The sequence below is a fragment of the Ilyonectria robusta genome (assembly GCF_021365365.1).
Source record: "Ilyonectria robusta strain PMI_751 chromosome Unknown BGZ61scaffold_67, whole genome shotgun sequence".
Classification (NCBI taxonomy): Eukaryota; Fungi; Ascomycota; class Sordariomycetes; order Hypocreales; family Nectriaceae; genus Ilyonectria; species Ilyonectria robusta.
Window position 1 is genome coordinate 22,290 of NW_025764501.1, and position 16,986 is coordinate 39,275.

The window sequence follows — 16,986 nt, forward strand, 5'->3', positions numbered from 1 at the left end:
GAAAGAGGAATATAGGGGTGCTTGGCCAATCACGACGCGTAAAGTCCACTTTTAGTGAAAGTGAGGCACGCCATCTGGATGTAGATGCCAAATTCTTCGGACTGCAGATCCGACCGAATCGTCGTTGCACTGCACTCGAGCGGTTTAATTAAGGGACATTATTCTTTATGATAGAGAGAGAACTGGACCATTTCGTTGATTTCGTGGATTACTATCTTGCTATTGTAATATAAAAGAGCGCAAGCATCATATTAGCAAAGCAAGGTAAATCGTCGATATTCAATGTATTGACAATCTCAGTAAAGACCGGTCTATAATAGAAACCTCAGTCGTTAACATTCTTGATCTTGAGAAGATTAGAAAATAGCGCAAAGCTGTCATGGCTTGGAAGCTGCCGTTGATTGCTTAACTGATAGCGATGCGCTTTGACTCGTGCTTCTTAGCCTTCGGGACCAGAATTTTGAGGATGCCGTCCTTGAAGTTTGCGGTCACCGATTCCTGATCGACCTGAGTAGGGAAGTTGAAGCTGCGAGAAAACTCGCCGACGCTGCGCTCGGAGAGCCAGTACTTAGCCTTGTCAGACTTCTTGGTCTTGGACATTTCCTTCTCAGCAGCCTCAGTGCCGGCCTCACTGGCCTTCTTGCTCTCCTTGTCACCCTCGGTAATGGCACCGCCCCTGGTAGTGCCCTCGATGAGGCCTGCAGGAGGAGTACCGGCAGTGTAGGTGCGCTCAGTCCTGCCACGGATGAGCATAGACTGGGGCTCGGTGAACTCGATGTGGACATCCTCCTTGTTGATGCCAGGGAGCTCTCCATGAAGCTCATATGCTTCCCCGGTCTCGCAGACGTCAAATTTGGGCTGCCAGCTGGGCATATCAGTGCGACGGCCGCTTACTCCCTGGCGAGAGTAGTTATCAAAGTCGTCCAGAAGACGGAAGAGGGGAGTGAAAGAGGTGTCGGGGTCGGCGAGACTTCGCGGGAAGAAAGCCATTTTGCGTGTTTGGTTGATAGTAGGCTTGAGAACAAGGTGCTTCAGGTTTCGTGAAAGTGTTCGAGGAAGAGTTGATCTGCAGCTATACAAAAGAAGTTTGCTCATTTGATTATTGTTGCTTGCTGTGTGTGTTGCGGAGGATGAAACGATTCGAGTTGATAAGGATGTGATGTATTGCTTTATACTCGGTCGGTTGATAGAGTGGACATCAGATCGAAGGTTCCTACGTCTTCGCAAAGCTCATAAAACCTGGCAACGGCGTATCTAGAACGTACCTGAATAACCCAGTCCAGACAGAATCACGCAGGAAAAACACATACTGACGTGTTTTGTTGTGATACTGACGTTTGCACTGACCAATGAATCGTCTTGAGATTCCCGGTGGTGGTTGCGAGAAACCACCTGACATCTGTCGAAAATTCTGGCAGTTGCCACCTAGTACCCCCTTGCCAACAACTCCAGGCCAAAAATAGCTGCAATATGCACAACCAGACTGGAAGCTTCGAGAAATACTGTTGTATTATTCGCACGTGCGAATTTTACATCATTTCGAAATCATTTGATTGATCAGAACCGTTACGCAGGTGCCAATTTGGCCACATCACGTGTTTGGCTGTGATATCCAGATGACGTATTATTAGTACATCCAGGTGTGGGGCTTTAGCAGAAAGCAGGGTTACGGAAAGTATCGAGATAGTCAGTTCCAGGTATTGTGGTGGGGTTGGAAGACTCCCTCCCATCCGCACGCCGAGGAGTGCCTGGAGCTCCAATTTACAACCCGCCTCCGCCAATGCCCTTGCCTATGTTGGCCCCATCGTGTCATAAACTTTCAATGACGGGTCTTCAACGTTCCATTCATGGACGGCAACCAGAATGATGATGAAGCATCATTGACGTCATAATACTTCGGGTAAAGGGCCCGAAACCTCCAATTCACACCGCGGCCCATTCTTCTAACAAGAACACATACGCCTGCCGGACATCGCTTCTCCTGTACTTCGCCATTGTCACAACGACATTCACCAAATCTGTCGGCTTTTGTTTCGTTGCTTCGCCCTCGTCTAGCGGTTACAAATGTCGCTTGCTCAGTATGTAACTCAAGTTGAAGGATTTGACTACGAAGGCCCTGTGAATCCGAGCAGTAATGGGAACCTCAACGGCAACGATAGCACAGCCAATGAGCAGTGCTTGGGTGTTGGGGAAGACGCCCACAGATCGGAGTGGCGACGCATAAGCTTTACGCCAGTTGAGATTACCCAGGACGAAACTCACATCGCAGCGTACAAAGTCTCGAATTCCAAGCGATATGGTACGTTCAAGCTTTTATCATGAGAATGGCTGTCGAGATCTGACCAAGAATCTTCTAGCTCAGGCCGCAACGGCTTTAATAGCCTGCTGGCTTGCATCTAGCATCGTATTTAGCTTTGCAGCTCTCAAACCCGTCTTGATCGCTGAAGGTGTATATCATGAACTCTGCCGGAGCGACGAGACGACGGGATTTGGCGATGAGCCTAGTCTTGACATTCCCTGCGCCGAACAAGATATGCGCCTGAACCTCTTCTTCATCTCTGCCTCAATTACCACCAACATATCATCTCTTTTCGCCGGAACCGCCCTCGATCGGTTCGGGAGACGCTCATGCTGGAGAGCAGCATGTGTCTTTCTAGTCGTCGGCTCCCTACTGATAGGATCTTCCTTCGCCACCCCGGAATTCGATGGTTACCTTCTGGGCAATGTTTTCATAGCTCTGGGGGGGACTTTCCTCTTTGTCCCTAGCTTTGAACTTGCCAATATGTTCCCCAAGCATTCGGGGCTGGTGGTTGCCCTCATCACTGGAGCTTTTGATGCCTCCGCAGCCGTTTTTCTCTTCTATCGCATGGCTTACGATGCGTCTGGTGGCAAGTTCTCACTGGAGAAATTCTTCTTTGGCTACCTTATCGTTCCGGTGCTAATATTTTTTGCCGAAATCTTTTTGATGCCATCTCATGCATACCACACCATGCCAGAGCTTAAGAGGAAGATTGAAAAGGTCCAAGACCGTACTCGCGATGTCCACGACTCGGATGAAGATATCTCGGACGCGGGAGAGTTGACGCGAGTGCGGAGTGCTCGTGCCAATAAACGCAAAGCTAAGCTTGAGAAGATCGAAGAACTTGCCGGTAGTAACGAGCACCGAGAAGAGCGCATCAAGATTGAGGAGGAGCGCCAGGAGGCGAGCGGTGTCTGGGGGGTTCTCCACGGTGTCCCAGCCCACCAACAGATGCTCTCGCCCTGGTTCATTCTCATCTTATTGTTAACCGTGTTTCAGATTCTTCGGATGAACTACTTTATTGCATCCATTAGAGCACAGTACAGATATATATTGGAGTCAGAGATTGCAGCTGGGGAGATCAATAAGTTCTTTGATATAGCCCTGCCCTTGGGAGGTGTTGCTTCCACCCCTTTCATCGGACTGCTACTCAATAACCTGAGTGTGCCTACCACGTTTGGAGTCTTGACGCTATTCATCACCGTTATTGGAACTCTAAACTGCTTGCCTTTTCTTTGGGCAGGATATGCCACCGTCGTGGCATTCGTCCTTTTCCGTCCCCTCTACTACTCTGCAATCTCGTAAGTGTGCCCATCACGATGCTGATTCCCTTGCCGATGCGCTTGCTAGCGATTACGCCACGAAGGTTTTTGGCTTTGCTACCTTCGGTCGCATATACGGGACCATCGTCTGTCTCTCTGGAATAGTCAATTTCGTCCAGTCAGGCCTTGATGCCCTTACCCATGGGCAGGGTGGGGAATCTATCTACATCTATCTACCGACACCCAAGGTAGATAGATGTAGACGCTTAGTCATAAAACGGAATGTAGATAGATAGAGGTAGGCTACATGTAGATATAGATAGATGCATCTATCTACCACTCCAAGTACGATATGCACTAGCCACTAAGTAACCACCCCAGCCACTTCGCCACTCATCTCCTTCAGCAGCCCGTCATATCCTTCTAGAAGCCCTGCCTTCAGCCATGACCTAACCGTCTGGGTAACTGCAATTGTGCTCGCGTCCAAACGAGTCCGCTGAGGAGAGACCATACTACCAGCGGAGGAAAATGCTCTCTCACATTCGGCAGCCATTGCAGGGACTGATAAGACATCAATCGCCATTTTCGCTACTCGAGGATACTCAAACCGCTTGGCGGACCAGTATTCTAGCGGGTTATCGTGCTTTGAAAATGTGTCCTGCTTTGTAGACTGCCACCTTTCGAACTCATCGGCGACCGATTCTTCTTCGGAGTTCGGATACGACATAAGCTCATCTTGGAATGAGTCAAAGGGATTGTACTCCCGTGCCCTCACGGCTACAGGAAGATTGCTGTCAGCGATCTCCCACTGGACGGGAAGATCCCGATACTCTTCCTCCCAAAGCGTTTGGATGAGATGTCGAGCCTTGTCAATCCAACCCTCCCTTCCGCTGTACGCCCTCGTCAAGAACGCCCATTGTATTCCAGGATGAAGAACAGTAGCTGCGTAGTAAATCGGTGTTTCATCGAGCTTGGTGTAGTATTTATTAAGTTTGGCCCACGCAGAGTTGATACAGGCAGAAAGGTAGCTGGACTCTGGCCGATCCGCCGCGTCTGTCTTGGCCCTCTCTAATGTTGATAAGAGGAACTCGTATGCAATGGCGACCTGCCAAACCATACCGTACTGTGCTTCCGCACCTCCTTTTCGAAGCCGAACTTGACAGTCACCTTCAAGTCTCAAAAGGCAAGAATTGAACATGGCGAGAATGTTGCTGAACCAACTCAGAGCTTCCCAATCTGCATCAGTAAGGAGATTGTCTTCCTCAAGGCATGGAGGAAGTGAGCTTCGCGATTTTGCGACTTTGGATCGAGATCGGGTCGACTTCCTGTTCGATTGGATCGTCATGTCTACAAGTTCTTCGAGGTAGCGACGGAGCTTAATTGCACGTTCAATCATATAATATTGCGACAGCCAGCGTGTGCAGTTATCAAGAACGACATCAAGCGTGCCGGGGTAGCTCTTGTCAGGGTCATCGTCTTGTAGACTGCGCAGGATGACTGTTGACTTGTTCGATCGATTGATCCAGACTACAAGGTTGTGTAATTTTCCAACCGGCCCTCTTTTTGTCCACTCATCAAAGTCGTCCGGGTCAAGGTCTTCGAGAGCTTGGGTATTGTGGACGAAAAGCATAGCCGTAGCGACAAGGTGAAGGACATGTCCAAAGCAGCGAATTCTCCGGGCTGCAGGCTCCTGCCACTCGAACTTGTGCCCTAATTCCTCCATAGCCTTATCGTTGTTCGAAGCATTGTCAAGAACAAAACATCCGAGTTTGTTGTGTGGTACAAGCTCGAATTCTTCCAGTACCTCCGTGACCGCTGCGCAGATATTTTCCCCGGTATGGGCCATGGCGACGTTTGGGAGGCCTAGCAGGATTTTTCGAGGCTGGAAAGTTTCGTCGTCGAGGAAGAAAGCATTGATGGAAAAGAAAGAATGCCTGTTCCGAGAGGTCCAGCCATCGAATGCAATGTGGACCTTACTAGGGCTCCGTAGCAAAGCATCAGTAACGTGGGCTTTGTAAGTATTGAACTCATGAATAATCTTGGTCCGAATTGTTTTGTGAGTAAGGTTTGCTGAAGTCTCACGGACCAACGGATTAAGGTAGTCGAAGAGTTCATGGAGCCCCACGTGCTCTGAGAGGCGAAAAGACAGGTTTGCGTCCGTAATCCACCGGACAAGCAGGCGCTGGAATGTTGCTTTGTCAAATCGAGCAACCAGCTCGTCGTGAAAGTCATCCCTTTTCCGTTTCCTTGCGGTAAACTCATGGAGGTTGCATTGATTCAAAGGTCTCTCCGATACGTAGCGCTTTGCTTTTGATGGATCTGGATGGAAGACCTTGTGTGCTTTGCTGAGGTGGCTTTCGATGTTCCGGGTATTTGATGCGACATAGGCTTTTGGTTTATGAACTTTCTGTTGGATGCAATGGCAGCAAAGCCAACTGGATGCGCCCGGTTCGGTGGTGGCAGTTTTTGCTTGAACATTATAGCCATGAGCCCAAAACCACCCAGTGGCTTGTCCAGTTCGAGTCGAGAGATTCCAATGGCCACGGACGGTTTGAGGAACTGTACTCCAGTCTTTCATGGCAATTGAGGTGCTGAGGGACGATGTTGAATCTAGTTTTGGTAGATCTGGCTGACTGGATAACTCTGAGCAGTTATTTGGATCAGTTACCGGTTGACTGAACAAGTCGCTTGGAGTTGACATCGTGGCAGATGCCCTATACTGTGGGTCGACTGTACAGTATGCCACTTGACATTTGAAAAGAAGGAGCTATATCAAGAGATTGACCAAAATTTGCTGTGAGCTTGAGGAAAGGGGGAAGGGAAATGATCTGACAGGGGGTGTTAGTAGGTGGTGGGGTGGGAGTACCGGTACCTTGTTTTCGAAGGAATTTACGCACATGTGTAAGTCCCTCTACTTTCCGTAGTCACCTTGGCGTCTATCTACATTTCGCCTATCTATCTGACGGCAAGATAGATAGATAGATGACCCACAAGGCCGTCTGGTAGATAGATAGATGTAGATCTACATCTATCTACATCTACATTTCGTCTACATTGGTAGGTAGATTCCCCACCCTGTTCTCAGGGGGCCCACGGCACGCACCGAAGTCAATGTTTGGACAGTTGGACATGGAGACAACCAACTCCCAGTCCCAGCGTGTACTCGGTTGACAGTTTGGCACTCAGACACCCCCAAAGCCCAATGCCCCCAACTCGCCGCAAGCATCACGGCTCGCGTTATCTGCCATTTTCTTAGTGACGCCCCCTTCGTCTCCAGTGGCGTCCTCTCTCATCTCGTTCTTTTCGACTTGCCTCTGAACGTATCACGGCCATGGCAGAGGCTCCATCAATCACAAGGCTTAGCGCTAGCAGTCTCTTCGCTGCTCGCTAGCCAATGAGCGTTAGCCTACGCCAAATGCCCTTCTCCGCTATGAACCATGTCCACTTTTATCATCCAACTCGCCGTGACAGGTTGAGGCCCCGGTATTTCCTCTGCTAGGAGGTGTCCTCATCCACAGGACTGCCAACTTCCACAGCACTGCAGCAGTGACAGCACACTCTTGATCTCGATACTCTAGCTTGTCACGATGCCCATGGCGCCTCGGCCGAGCCAGAGTCCACCGGGGACGAACCTTCGTCGAGGAAATATTATTAGGCCATAGTCTCGATCTTTCCACGAAACCTATCATGGTCCGGGCAGGACAAGGTTGAAACGAAATGTAGAGTTCGAGGTTGCTGCTGGGGGTGCATACTAATTTCACATTCTCAATGCAGTGGATTGCCCTGAGGCGAATGAGAAGAGGTCGGTGATACTACAGGCTTCAAGCAGAGTGAAGCAGCCTTGGGCATCTTCCGGCGAGAAAATACCTCTGGCCATTATCAGTCGTAAAGATAAAGTTCAATAGCACATTAACGAAGGGCTGGTTGAATGTCAGCAAATACGAGGACATAAGCTAACACATTCTGGGGCTTATCTCAGCTCAGAGCCTGTCTCTGTCGTACGCGTACTTTCACATGTCAGGATATCGAATGGATGCGAGATTCATTAGAGGGATAGGTGACACTGCAGACTGTGGGCCGGGTGAAAAAGGTCTGAGCCAATCCCGATGAGAAAATAGGTCCAACCATTTTCAGCCGCAGAGTCAAGAATTCGGAGCTCCCTAGTGTATGACCGTTGGACAAGCTGTGTGCATTCCTGATTCTATATCCTTTCGGTCCAGGGGTGGCTGAATGTAAGCACCCAGATTGACACAAATCTAAAGTTCACAGGAGGCCTACTCAGCAAAAGAGTTCCATACGCGTCATCCTTTGAGAAGTCAGCCGCATCAAGCTGACATTGAGGCGTGATAGTTTTGCATGTGATTTTCAGAGACCAAAATGTAGCCTGAGATACGTTGGTGATTGGTGAGGAACCCGGCAGCCTTATATCTTGCTAGGTAAGTTGCATTAGCCCAATACTCAAGGCGAACGGCTTTAGATTGGAATTTATGCCCCACTTGCTTCACTTGCATGAGTCTTCCTGACCGTACACCATAAGATAGAAAGGCTGCCCATTCAGATTCCGAGTGATTCAATCCAACGACAGCGTTTCGTTCCTCAATATTTTCATTGTGGAGAGCAGTTTTTGATCGAGATATGGCCCCTTTGTCTTGTCCCTCACCCCTCACCCTTTCCCTCGTTTGCGACGAGACGCAGCCTTATACGCATTCTCCAAAATTGGCTCCGCTCTCTTTTACACACTTCAGGAGCCTCGACGACAGTGGCCCCCCGATTATCTTTTCAACAAATCGCGCGCATTCGTCGTTATCCCAAGGTCGCAAAACTGCGGTGACCGTAACTACACAATATTCTTCAGCCTTACTACTTGAGAAACACTGGGAAAAGTTGCTGTCTCTCGGCGGCCAAGCTTACCCGATATCGATATGTTCCGACGGAGGTAAGCATGCTGTGTCCTCTAGCAACTTGCGACTGGAAGCGCATCCGGAAATGACCCTCCAGGAGCATGCTCCAGCGTCAAGCTCTCTTCTTTACTCATATAATGACATGATTAACCGTCCTACAGGGAAAGCTCGGCAAAACCCGGGGACGACCTGCTGGCCAACTTCCGACAGCAGTTCCCCGAGGTAGCAGCTGTGAGCACCTCAACCACGGCCCCCGCGATATCTCAAACTACTGCGGCCGAGAATCCCTTAGTCCAGGCGCCACCGCAACCTGAGAGGTATGCTCTTTGGGCCCACCCCGATTTCGCATTCACGAGTTATCGGGACACTTTGTGCCCGAGGCGCGGGGTATCATGATTGATGCTGCCGTCTACCGCCTATCGTCTGCCATTGTACCGCTTCAGCTCTAGGACAAGTTTGCTGATTAGATCCCTCACATAGGGCCCAGGGCATTGCGCAAGATGTCTTCCGTGACCAAGACCCGACTCCTCGGGTCACGAATGGGCAGTGGAGGTTTACACCCTTTGCCAACTTCGCCAATGCGCCTCCTGGCTATTACACGCCCACCCCAGGCGGTGCCTACACTTTGTCCCACCCTCAGGCTGGCGACCTCCATACCCCCACGTTTGGCCTGGGAATGGGATTTGGAACTTCGTTGTCGATGCCAACTTCGGGAGATGGGATGCAACCCGGCCCAGGAACTGGAGTCATGGACATGACCGGATTCCAGACATTGCAACCTCGTCAGTTCCACCACTTCACTCCATTCATCCAAGCGCCCCCTCCTCAGCCGGCTTTTGCACCATCTACTTTTGTTCATCAAGACCCCGCTCATGAGACCATGGACCAAGACATCTCTCAGATGGAGACGGAAGCTCTAGAAGAGCCCATGACATCGATCGATTCCGCCGTTCAGAATCCACTGCCGGCGGTTGGACTCCCAACACGCCAGTTTCCTAGCACCCAAATACCTCACCCACTACCTGCATCTGCAGAAAAGTTCCGATTTCATGCAACTCTCGATGCCCCAACTGCCATAATCAAGCATGCCAATGAAATCCCCATCACCTATCTCAACAAGGGACAAGCCTACACATTGTCTATCACCGATACTAATACAACGTTGCCTATAGTTCCTGGCACCAAGTACCGTACCTTTGTACGGATTTCGTTTGAGGACGCCGAGCAGAGACAACGGCCAGGTATCTATTGGGGCCTCTGGAAGGAAGGCAGAGGGGCCAACGAAGCGCATCAAAGAGGCAGGAAGCTCCAGGCAGTCGAGTATGTTGAGGCCGGACAACCCGCCGAAGGAGACGACGAGAAAACTCTTGTAGAGCTCGAGTCATCTTCATTTGACGGCTTCTCTATCACATGGATGCCCAGGACTAATGGAGCCGCCGAATTCAGCATCGCAGTGCGGTTCAACTTTCTATCCACCGACTTCAGTTATTGCAAAGGCGTCAAGGGCATTCCTGTGAGATTTTGCGCTAAAACTAACCCAGTCCGGTTCGATCCCTTTCTACCTGTTGCTGATGTCAATCCTGAGATATGCTTCTGCATGGTCAAGCTCTTCCAAGACCATGGAGCCGAACGGAAGCTCACCAACGATGTTTCCCATGTTAAGAAATCCATCGATAAGCTCAAACAACAGATTGCGCAAGCTGAGAGCGGGATGAAAGACTTCGGCAAGCGGAAGCGTTCAAGCGCCTCCTCAAAGACAGCAGATATGCAGCGACCTGGAAAAGTCACAAAGCACAAGTGGACATGGTCAATGTCCTCAACTAGCTCCGCTGACAGTGGTGGAGGGCGCATGTCTTCGGAGGAAGACCTTCACTTCAAGCTTCAGACTCTTCAAGACATGTTCACAAGCACCCGGCCTGTCAGTGTTCTATTCCTTCATGGCGACGAGCTAGATGATCCCGATCTATATCCTGTCTCACTTCCCAGAGATGCCTCACCACTTGCCAATACCGAAGGACGAGATGGTCTGAACTGGCAGGCCAGGAGCGGTCACAGCTCAATAACGGGTTCCATGATTTCTCCATCGCCGATTTCGCTATCTCTAGCGTCACAAACCTCTGCCCTTAGTCCTAGCAGTCAATGGCAGAACTTTGACTTCGTCGCCACAGGTGATATGTCGCGCAAAGGCTCGGATCAGCCAATGAAAGTCGACAGGGCGGACAATGACGGGAATCTCAGTGGGTGGATTGAGACTCTTGGTGTAGACCTTTCATATCGACCCCTCCCAGAGCAAGGTCCCACGCCTGTGGCCTGCTTTTACGTTGTCCGCCGTAGCCAGCAAGAACCCGACCAGAAAGAGTACCATAGGGCAATCTATTTGATGCAGCGAACGCTGAAGGAGTTGACCCATCGGATCGCAGCTAAGTGGGATATTGACACATCTCAGGTCACCCGTACGATCCATATAACTCAGAACGGGTTGGAGGTGGAAATGGACGACGATGTTGTTCGAGAACTAAAGGAAGGCCAAGACATGGTCCTGGAGATTGAGGAAACCGAGCAGTCTTCAGGGGTGAAAAGAGAGTGGGAGATGGCCGTCGACTTAGTTGATGGCTCTCCCGATACGGAAGGCTCTGACAAGGTAGCGGGCGGATTTGTCCTGCGTCTCACTTTCTAATCACTTACTTCTTTTCATTTCCCCTGGTGATGGGATGGGATTGCGGCAGACGAGCACCGACGTCTAGACTGGGACATGTATTTGTTATGTTGGTTTCCCGTCCTGTCGCCAGGTTGGGCTCACAATCACATATACAGAGATGGGATTGTTTACGCTTATGATGAGTTTGCATGTGATTTGATGACGATTGGATGCTGCCTCTATGATGTTCACGAGTGAGAATTCTCTGTCAGTAATTGTGACTTAAATCTTTATACGAAAACTTTATAGTGTTTCGCCGCTACATGGAAGCGAAGGAGGCATGGTAGGTTTACTTAAGATGCCTTGGGCTCGACATGGAGTACATGTAATCTGTGGTCGGCAGCCATTAAAACGACTGTTTACAGGTAAGGTGGACTACATGATTATATTTTCCTCTCCGCGGGCTTCCTGTTCCAGGACGAATGGACCTCCTGTCGTTGGAACGCTTTCACATGTTTTGGCCCAGGTGGCGGCGCCTCCACCCAAGCTTTACGGACGTAACTTTCAGAGTCGAGCATGTGGCCGCGTGGACATCTGAGTCCACAAATTTTTATATAACTAGCTCAAACTAACTGTATGCTGTGAACCATAACGCCTCCCCGGGTTAGTCCCTTATATTGTTACATAATATGCATCTCTTATATACACAACTCACCAGCGCCTCCTGTTGGAGTGTGCATTCCACTTGAAGAACACGACGCCGGCCCGGGCGGAGGGACTGGGCAACGAAGGGACGAGAAACGTTTCCAGTTCAGCTCCTCGTGATGCGCCTTAATGGTCTGTGCACAGTGACAGGAGCCAATAGGGGCTCTTGAGGCAAGAGAAACAGGGAATACATGGGACCGGGCTGTCAGAGTGTTGGGACTCGAGCAAGGAGACCTCTGAATTGACTGGTTGCCAAGTGCAGGGAGTTTTGCTGCACCAACACCTGCAGAATCTGCGAGCACCAATAGTTAGGACAAAAGGGCGTTTTCACGCGCGACACGCCGGATTAGACGCGCCAGGTCGTCATTCGCACTGCTGGTGGATGCTTTATTCATTCGCACAAGACTTAGTAAGTTCAACGGCACTGGCGACCTGCGATAGTGGCGATGGCTCAGTGCATTCGATCATGGAGTAAAGCTGGGATCTACACGTCTTCACTGCCGCTGCTTAGCCTCAATAATAACCAATAGGTTGATGCACTTGCGTCGCTGAAGGAGACGAGCGATATCTAGTCGGATCAGCTTAGAACCTGTTTTTAACCAATGACTTATGCTCTGCGGCATCTCTTCCGAAGTCACCAGTTCCTCTGACGTAATTCTACCTACACCGGAATTAGTCATGCGTTCGATCAAGGCTTGGCATTCGATAGATATCGAATCTACGGGAGACGCGTTTGATTCGATTCTAAGTCCACGGGACATGCATTCGATTCGATTCGAATCTACGGGAGTCGCATTCGATTCGAATTCCAAGGCTTGGCGTTCGATTCAATAGATTCGATAGATATCTGACTCTGGTCCAGACGCAACAACGGGCTGCAGGGTCGACTCGATGGATAAGCCGGGTCCCTGTGTGGCTGATGGCAGACATGAAGGCATCGGCAAACTTTGGGCTGCCGCACATGATGACATCGGCAGCTATCCCTAGCTTGCCGGACATAATAGCATCAGTAACTCCCCCCTAGTTTACCGGACATCATGGCATCATAGCATCGGCGGCTATCCCTAGCTCACCGGGCATAACGGTTCGGCAACTTTGGGTTACCGGACATCATGGCATCGGCAGTTACCCCTGGCTGACCTTCTGGGAGGATGTTGCCCAAACGCCTCAGCACTTCCATGACGGGCATTTCCTTGGTGCCCGCCATAGTCTTCTCGTGCTCTCCCCGCTGGCGGAGGCGGAGGGCGCTGATGCTGAGGACCTTTTCTGCCTCTTTGCCGGCGACCGGAACCCACTGCTCGAGCTTGCATATAGTTATACCTAGTTTCTTCTCTATCTATATTCGAGATTAGTCTAGGTTTAGTCTTAGAACAGTCGTTACTAAGTTTCCTTTTCCATAGCTAGTTAACCCTAACTAATAGTAATAGATAGATTAATTAAGTTTCAGCAATAATTTACTTTCAGAGGTGAAATATACCCGAATTTAACTTCTTTGACATTATAAAATTTCAACACTCCAATCCGGGTCTCGACTTGCATGGATTCCTAAGCTGTTGCTGCTTTCACCCTAGCCGGTGGGTGAGCTTAGGCCTGTATGCTAGGGCTCACTCAGCCACGGTTATCTGCGGCTCACCCAAAGGAGACTCCTCCGTCTTGAAGTACTTGGATGTGTTGTAGATGACGAGAAGGACGTTGTCGGGCTTGATATCTCTGTGGATCATGTTCCGGCTGTGGATACACCTTAGGGCGCAACCCAGCTCTGCGATCCAGAACCCGATCGCCTCCTCGGTGAAGGTATTTCTGGAGATGTGGAACCGCAAATCACCGCCGGCCATCAAGTCGACCACAAGGTACCTGTCGCTGCGTGTAAGTTATAAATATGGCAGTCCTCGGCATGAGATTGGTGTGGTCGTACATGTACTCGGTATCATGGAAGCTGTATCTCAAGTTGCAAATGAAGGGGTGGTTGACGTATTCGAGAATCCGCCGCTCGCGGATGATGTTTCGTACGCTCTCGGATCGTACGACTGAAGTCAAGGCATGGCGGTCAGCGTAGGAGCAAATATATTGCGCAATCTAACGAGACGGGGCTTTGAGGCAGAGGGATGGAATGTGTCGAGACGGGAACCGTGGGACCGGAGTCGAGGGGATGGGTGGGACGGAGAAAAGAGCGAGTCGGTGGCATACCTTTATCCTTGCGGATGTACTTGAGGGCGAAGGACAGGTTAGTATCTTTGAGCTCAACGATGCGCACCTTTCCAAAAGCGCCTCGGCCGATGACTCTCAACAGGCGGAAGTCGTTGAGGTTGACTGCGGCGGTGGGAGTCAGCGTGGGTTCGTGAGCGAGGTCGGTCTGATCCGGCGGTCTCGCAAGGCCACAATCTCAATTGCCCCCACCCCCGTGAGGAAAAGTTGGGGGAAACAGGGGGAGGTGGGAGGGTGGAAGGGTTGCCGCACAGACGAAGCCGCATCGCACATGACAGACGTGGGAGGGTCACAAGAAGGGTAAAGGCGGTGGGACGCACGGGCAAGGGCGCAAGGGATGCACGTACCTTCGCCATTGATGACGACGAGCTTTCCTTGGCCGTTACCCATGATGATGGTCTTGATGCAGAGGGCGACGTATATTTATCGTCATCGGTAGCAAAGCGCGATGCTGGAATTTGAGACCAGAGCGAGCGACGAGCGGCGGAGGAGTCAGAGCGCCGTGATAGTAAATCACAGTGCACGAGGAGACGGATTGAGGACCCCTTGCGCGTCGGTACAATCTCGAAGGCACCCAGTATCCTGTGTTTCGAAACCGAAGCGGTAGAAGACTAAAGTGGGACCGACGTTGAATGGTTCGGTTTTTTGGTGAAAGATAGGCAGGCTTGCGGAACGACTTTACACGGGTTATATTTCAAGTTAAGTTCCAAGTCGAATCATATTATTCGAGCGTTGACGGACGTACTGAGTTTATGCTCTACGTCTATCAAAAACTCACTGACGGCGTTCTAGAACTCTTATTAAAAGAAACAAAACGCCAATCCCGAAGCACATTTCCTAAACAACCTGATCTTCCTTCAGTCAACATCTTCAGCACTTCGAATATCATCCTGAATCGACTCCACATATCTGCCTTCGCCATCACTCCTCCACCTTCAGAACCAGAAGAAACCTGCTACCTCCTCCCAGGTCTCCAAGCCCTCAACCCCTCCGTCCCAGAAGTCGACCTCGACGCCTACACCTGGGTCCAACCCACCGCCATCGAAGACGACGAAGTAATGTTCGACAGCAAGGCCCTAAGTACTTGGTACGAGGAGGAGCGTCGGCGTCTGACAAGCGGGAGCGAGGATGGCGAGAAGTCAAGAAGTCGGAAGGCTTGCGGAAACACCACTCGAGATAGGGCAAGTCTCATAAAGAATAAGTCACTGTGAATAAAGGGAAGGGAAGGGAAGGAAGTGGAGGAATTCCGAGACTTGGCGGAACAGAACAGTCTCGATAAAGATACTCAGATTAAATACCGCAGCCACCAGATTAGTATCGCCAGGTTTGGCCGCTAATTTGGTTAGTTAGTATGTTATCCAGTCTGATTTGCATCAAGTCTCCTCGAGGTGCCCATTTTGGGCCATCCGATGCCGCCTTTCCTCTTAAAAAGAACTAAAGTTTCCCATCTTTGCCTGTCCGATCCTTCGCATCCCTCCCCGCGGTGCATCCCACTTCGTGCTCCGGAACAAAAAATGTTCCATCGTCTCTGCTGTTTGTCCACAGTCGCACATATCCGATTCTGCTGCTCCGATCCTGTACAGGTAGCTGTTGATCCTCGCCATTCCCGTGCGCAGCTGAGAGCATGTCTGATTCGCGTCTTTTCAGTCCATCGTACAGGGGGGGGGGGGGGGGGGGGGGTGTCGGCAAACTCCGGCGCGACACAAGGTGGTGAACTCAAGTCGCAGGAGCGCCAGCGGAACTCCACGTCATATCCAGCCCGGATCGAGAGATCGCTCTCTTTTCTTCAATGCTCGAGATCCCGATTACTTCGAATACGATCAAGTTTCTTTCGAAGACTATGTGACTACACTTGTACGCACCTTCAATTGTGCCAAGCTGAAGTCTGTAGAAACCTTAAACCAGGCTTACTAGTTTCGGTCCAGTATCTCCCGTGCGCCCCTTGTTGATCTGTTTTAACGCGACGGCGCCGGTCGGATCATCGGCGAGCTAACGGCGGGCCAAGGCGGAAGAGGAACTAAGGTTACACGGCCCGACTTGATATTACGGAAATGCACCGCAGAGGAGCTCCTCCCTCATCGAACGGTTGTGTATGTTTACTGGCAGACTACCACCAGCGGAAGGTTTGCAGATCTTGTGTAGTTGGATCATCTTACTACGTCGATAATCCAACATACTCCATCTCCACAGAGAGCAGTCGAGATGTTATCGTCATCGAAATATCCCAGCAACGGCAATAATTGTCACTTCCCTGCAGCTTGCATGTGATAAAAAGGCTGTTCACGGAGACAGCCGTCTCCACGAGCATAACTGGGTAAGTGGGGCTCCTTGGAGAACCTCGATGACGAGTGTATTTTACTGCATGGAGCCGGTTGCAGTGACAATTCTGGTCCCAGGTAGCCTGGTGATTGGGAACGAGTTGTCAACACCTTAGGCAAGATACTGAACCAATCCTTACAGTTCAGCTAATGTCCGTGGTCGGCGCTTGCTTCGGAAAGTGCCGTTGTCAAGCCGTATGAGTGACAGCTTGCCAATCAGATCGTGCATATGGAAAGTTCCGTGCACCCCGGCTCATGCTTAGGGCTGGCGTCTTCCCCAAAATAACATTCCCGCAGGATAACCAACCTTATTGGTAGAAAATCCTCCTAAGGGGACGCGGCTCAGGCCCCGCCCAGGGTTCCGCTCGAGAAGGGGCACAAGGGCATAGTTAGGCCCTGGAGGTCAAGCAAGGGGGACATGGAGCCTCATATCAGCCATCCAGAGCTGGAAGATTGAGTTATTCTAGACCTCAATCGAGTTCAATTTAAAGCTATTCGCAGATTGAATTGCGTTGAGCTGGTCGGCCGCCGAATTGAGTTGAATTGAGTTGAATTGGGGCCTCAATTCCTCAATTCAAGCTGGATTGAACTGCGACTTGAATTGTGGCCTGCGCTGAAGTCGTCAGATGTAGCTCAGGAGCTCTCATCCCGTCGATCA

General features: G+C 50.6%; 5 protein-coding genes across 5 annotated transcripts; 3 read left to right on the top strand and 2 right to left on the bottom strand.

The window, feature by feature from the left end:
* Positions 1–74: 74 nt before the first annotated feature.
* On the bottom strand, positions 75–1,335 carry BGZ61DRAFT_594827 (HSP20-like chaperone). Its single transcript, XM_046256869.1, has 2 exons — positions 189–1,335; positions 75–129 (listed from the first exon to the last, which is right to left on the bottom strand). Exon 1 carries the CDS (start codon positions 1,093–1,095, stop codon positions 406–408), a length of 690 nt encoding a protein of 229 aa, XP_046094090.1. The 5' UTR covers positions 1,096–1,335; the 3' UTR covers positions 75–129; positions 189–405.
* A 667-nt stretch (positions 1,336–2,002) lies between these two features.
* Positions 2,003–3,768, top strand: BGZ61DRAFT_468065 (major facilitator superfamily domain-containing protein). Its single transcript, XM_046247842.1, has 2 exons — positions 2,003–2,299; positions 2,358–3,768. The coding sequence occupies exons 1-2, from the start codon at positions 2,065–2,067 to the stop codon at positions 3,602–3,604; spliced, it is 1,482 nt and encodes a 493-aa protein (XP_046094091.1). The 5' UTR covers positions 2,003–2,064; the 3' UTR covers positions 3,605–3,768.
* A 4,715-nt stretch (positions 3,769–8,483) lies between these two features.
* On the top strand, positions 8,484–11,139 carry BGZ61DRAFT_500681 (CP2 transcription factor-domain-containing protein; the record flags this gene model as incomplete). The annotated part of the gene is made up of 3 exons (XM_046251599.1): positions 8,484–8,497; positions 8,624–8,779; positions 8,943–11,139. The coding sequence occupies 3 exons, from the start codon at positions 8,484–8,486 to the stop codon at positions 11,137–11,139; spliced, it is 2,367 nt and encodes a 788-aa protein (XP_046094092.1).
* Positions 11,140–13,409: 2,270 nt separating this feature from the next.
* Positions 13,410–14,125, bottom strand: BGZ61DRAFT_374134 (kinase-like domain-containing protein; the record flags this gene model as incomplete). Its single annotated transcript, XM_046242306.1, has 3 exons — positions 13,410–13,659; positions 13,721–13,832; positions 13,993–14,125. Coding segments are annotated over 3 exons (495 nt in total), but the record flags the coding sequence as incomplete, so codon positions are not given.
* An 829-nt stretch (positions 14,126–14,954) lies between these two features.
* Positions 14,955–15,161, top strand: BGZ61DRAFT_282737 (uncharacterized protein; the record flags this gene model as incomplete). The annotated part of the gene is made up of 1 exon (XM_046238476.1): positions 14,955–15,161. A coding segment is annotated over one exon (207 nt), but the record flags the coding sequence as incomplete, so codon positions are not given.
* Positions 15,162–16,986: the final 1,825 nt, after the last annotated feature.

Excerpts from the sequence above, each read along its gene's own strand:
- BGZ61DRAFT_594827 (XM_046256869.1), bottom strand. The coding sequence starts at position 1,095 with ATGAGCAAACTTCTTTTGTATAGCTGCAGATCAACTCTTCCTCGAACA.
- BGZ61DRAFT_468065 (XM_046247842.1), top strand. The coding sequence starts at position 2,065 with ATGTCGCTTGCTCAGTATGTAACTCAAGTTGAAGGATTTGACTACGAA. Across the intron at positions 2,300-2,357 it reads CTCGAATTCCAAGCGATATG|CTCAGGCCGCAACGGCTTTA; the intron begins GTACGTTCAAGC and ends AGAATCTTCTAG.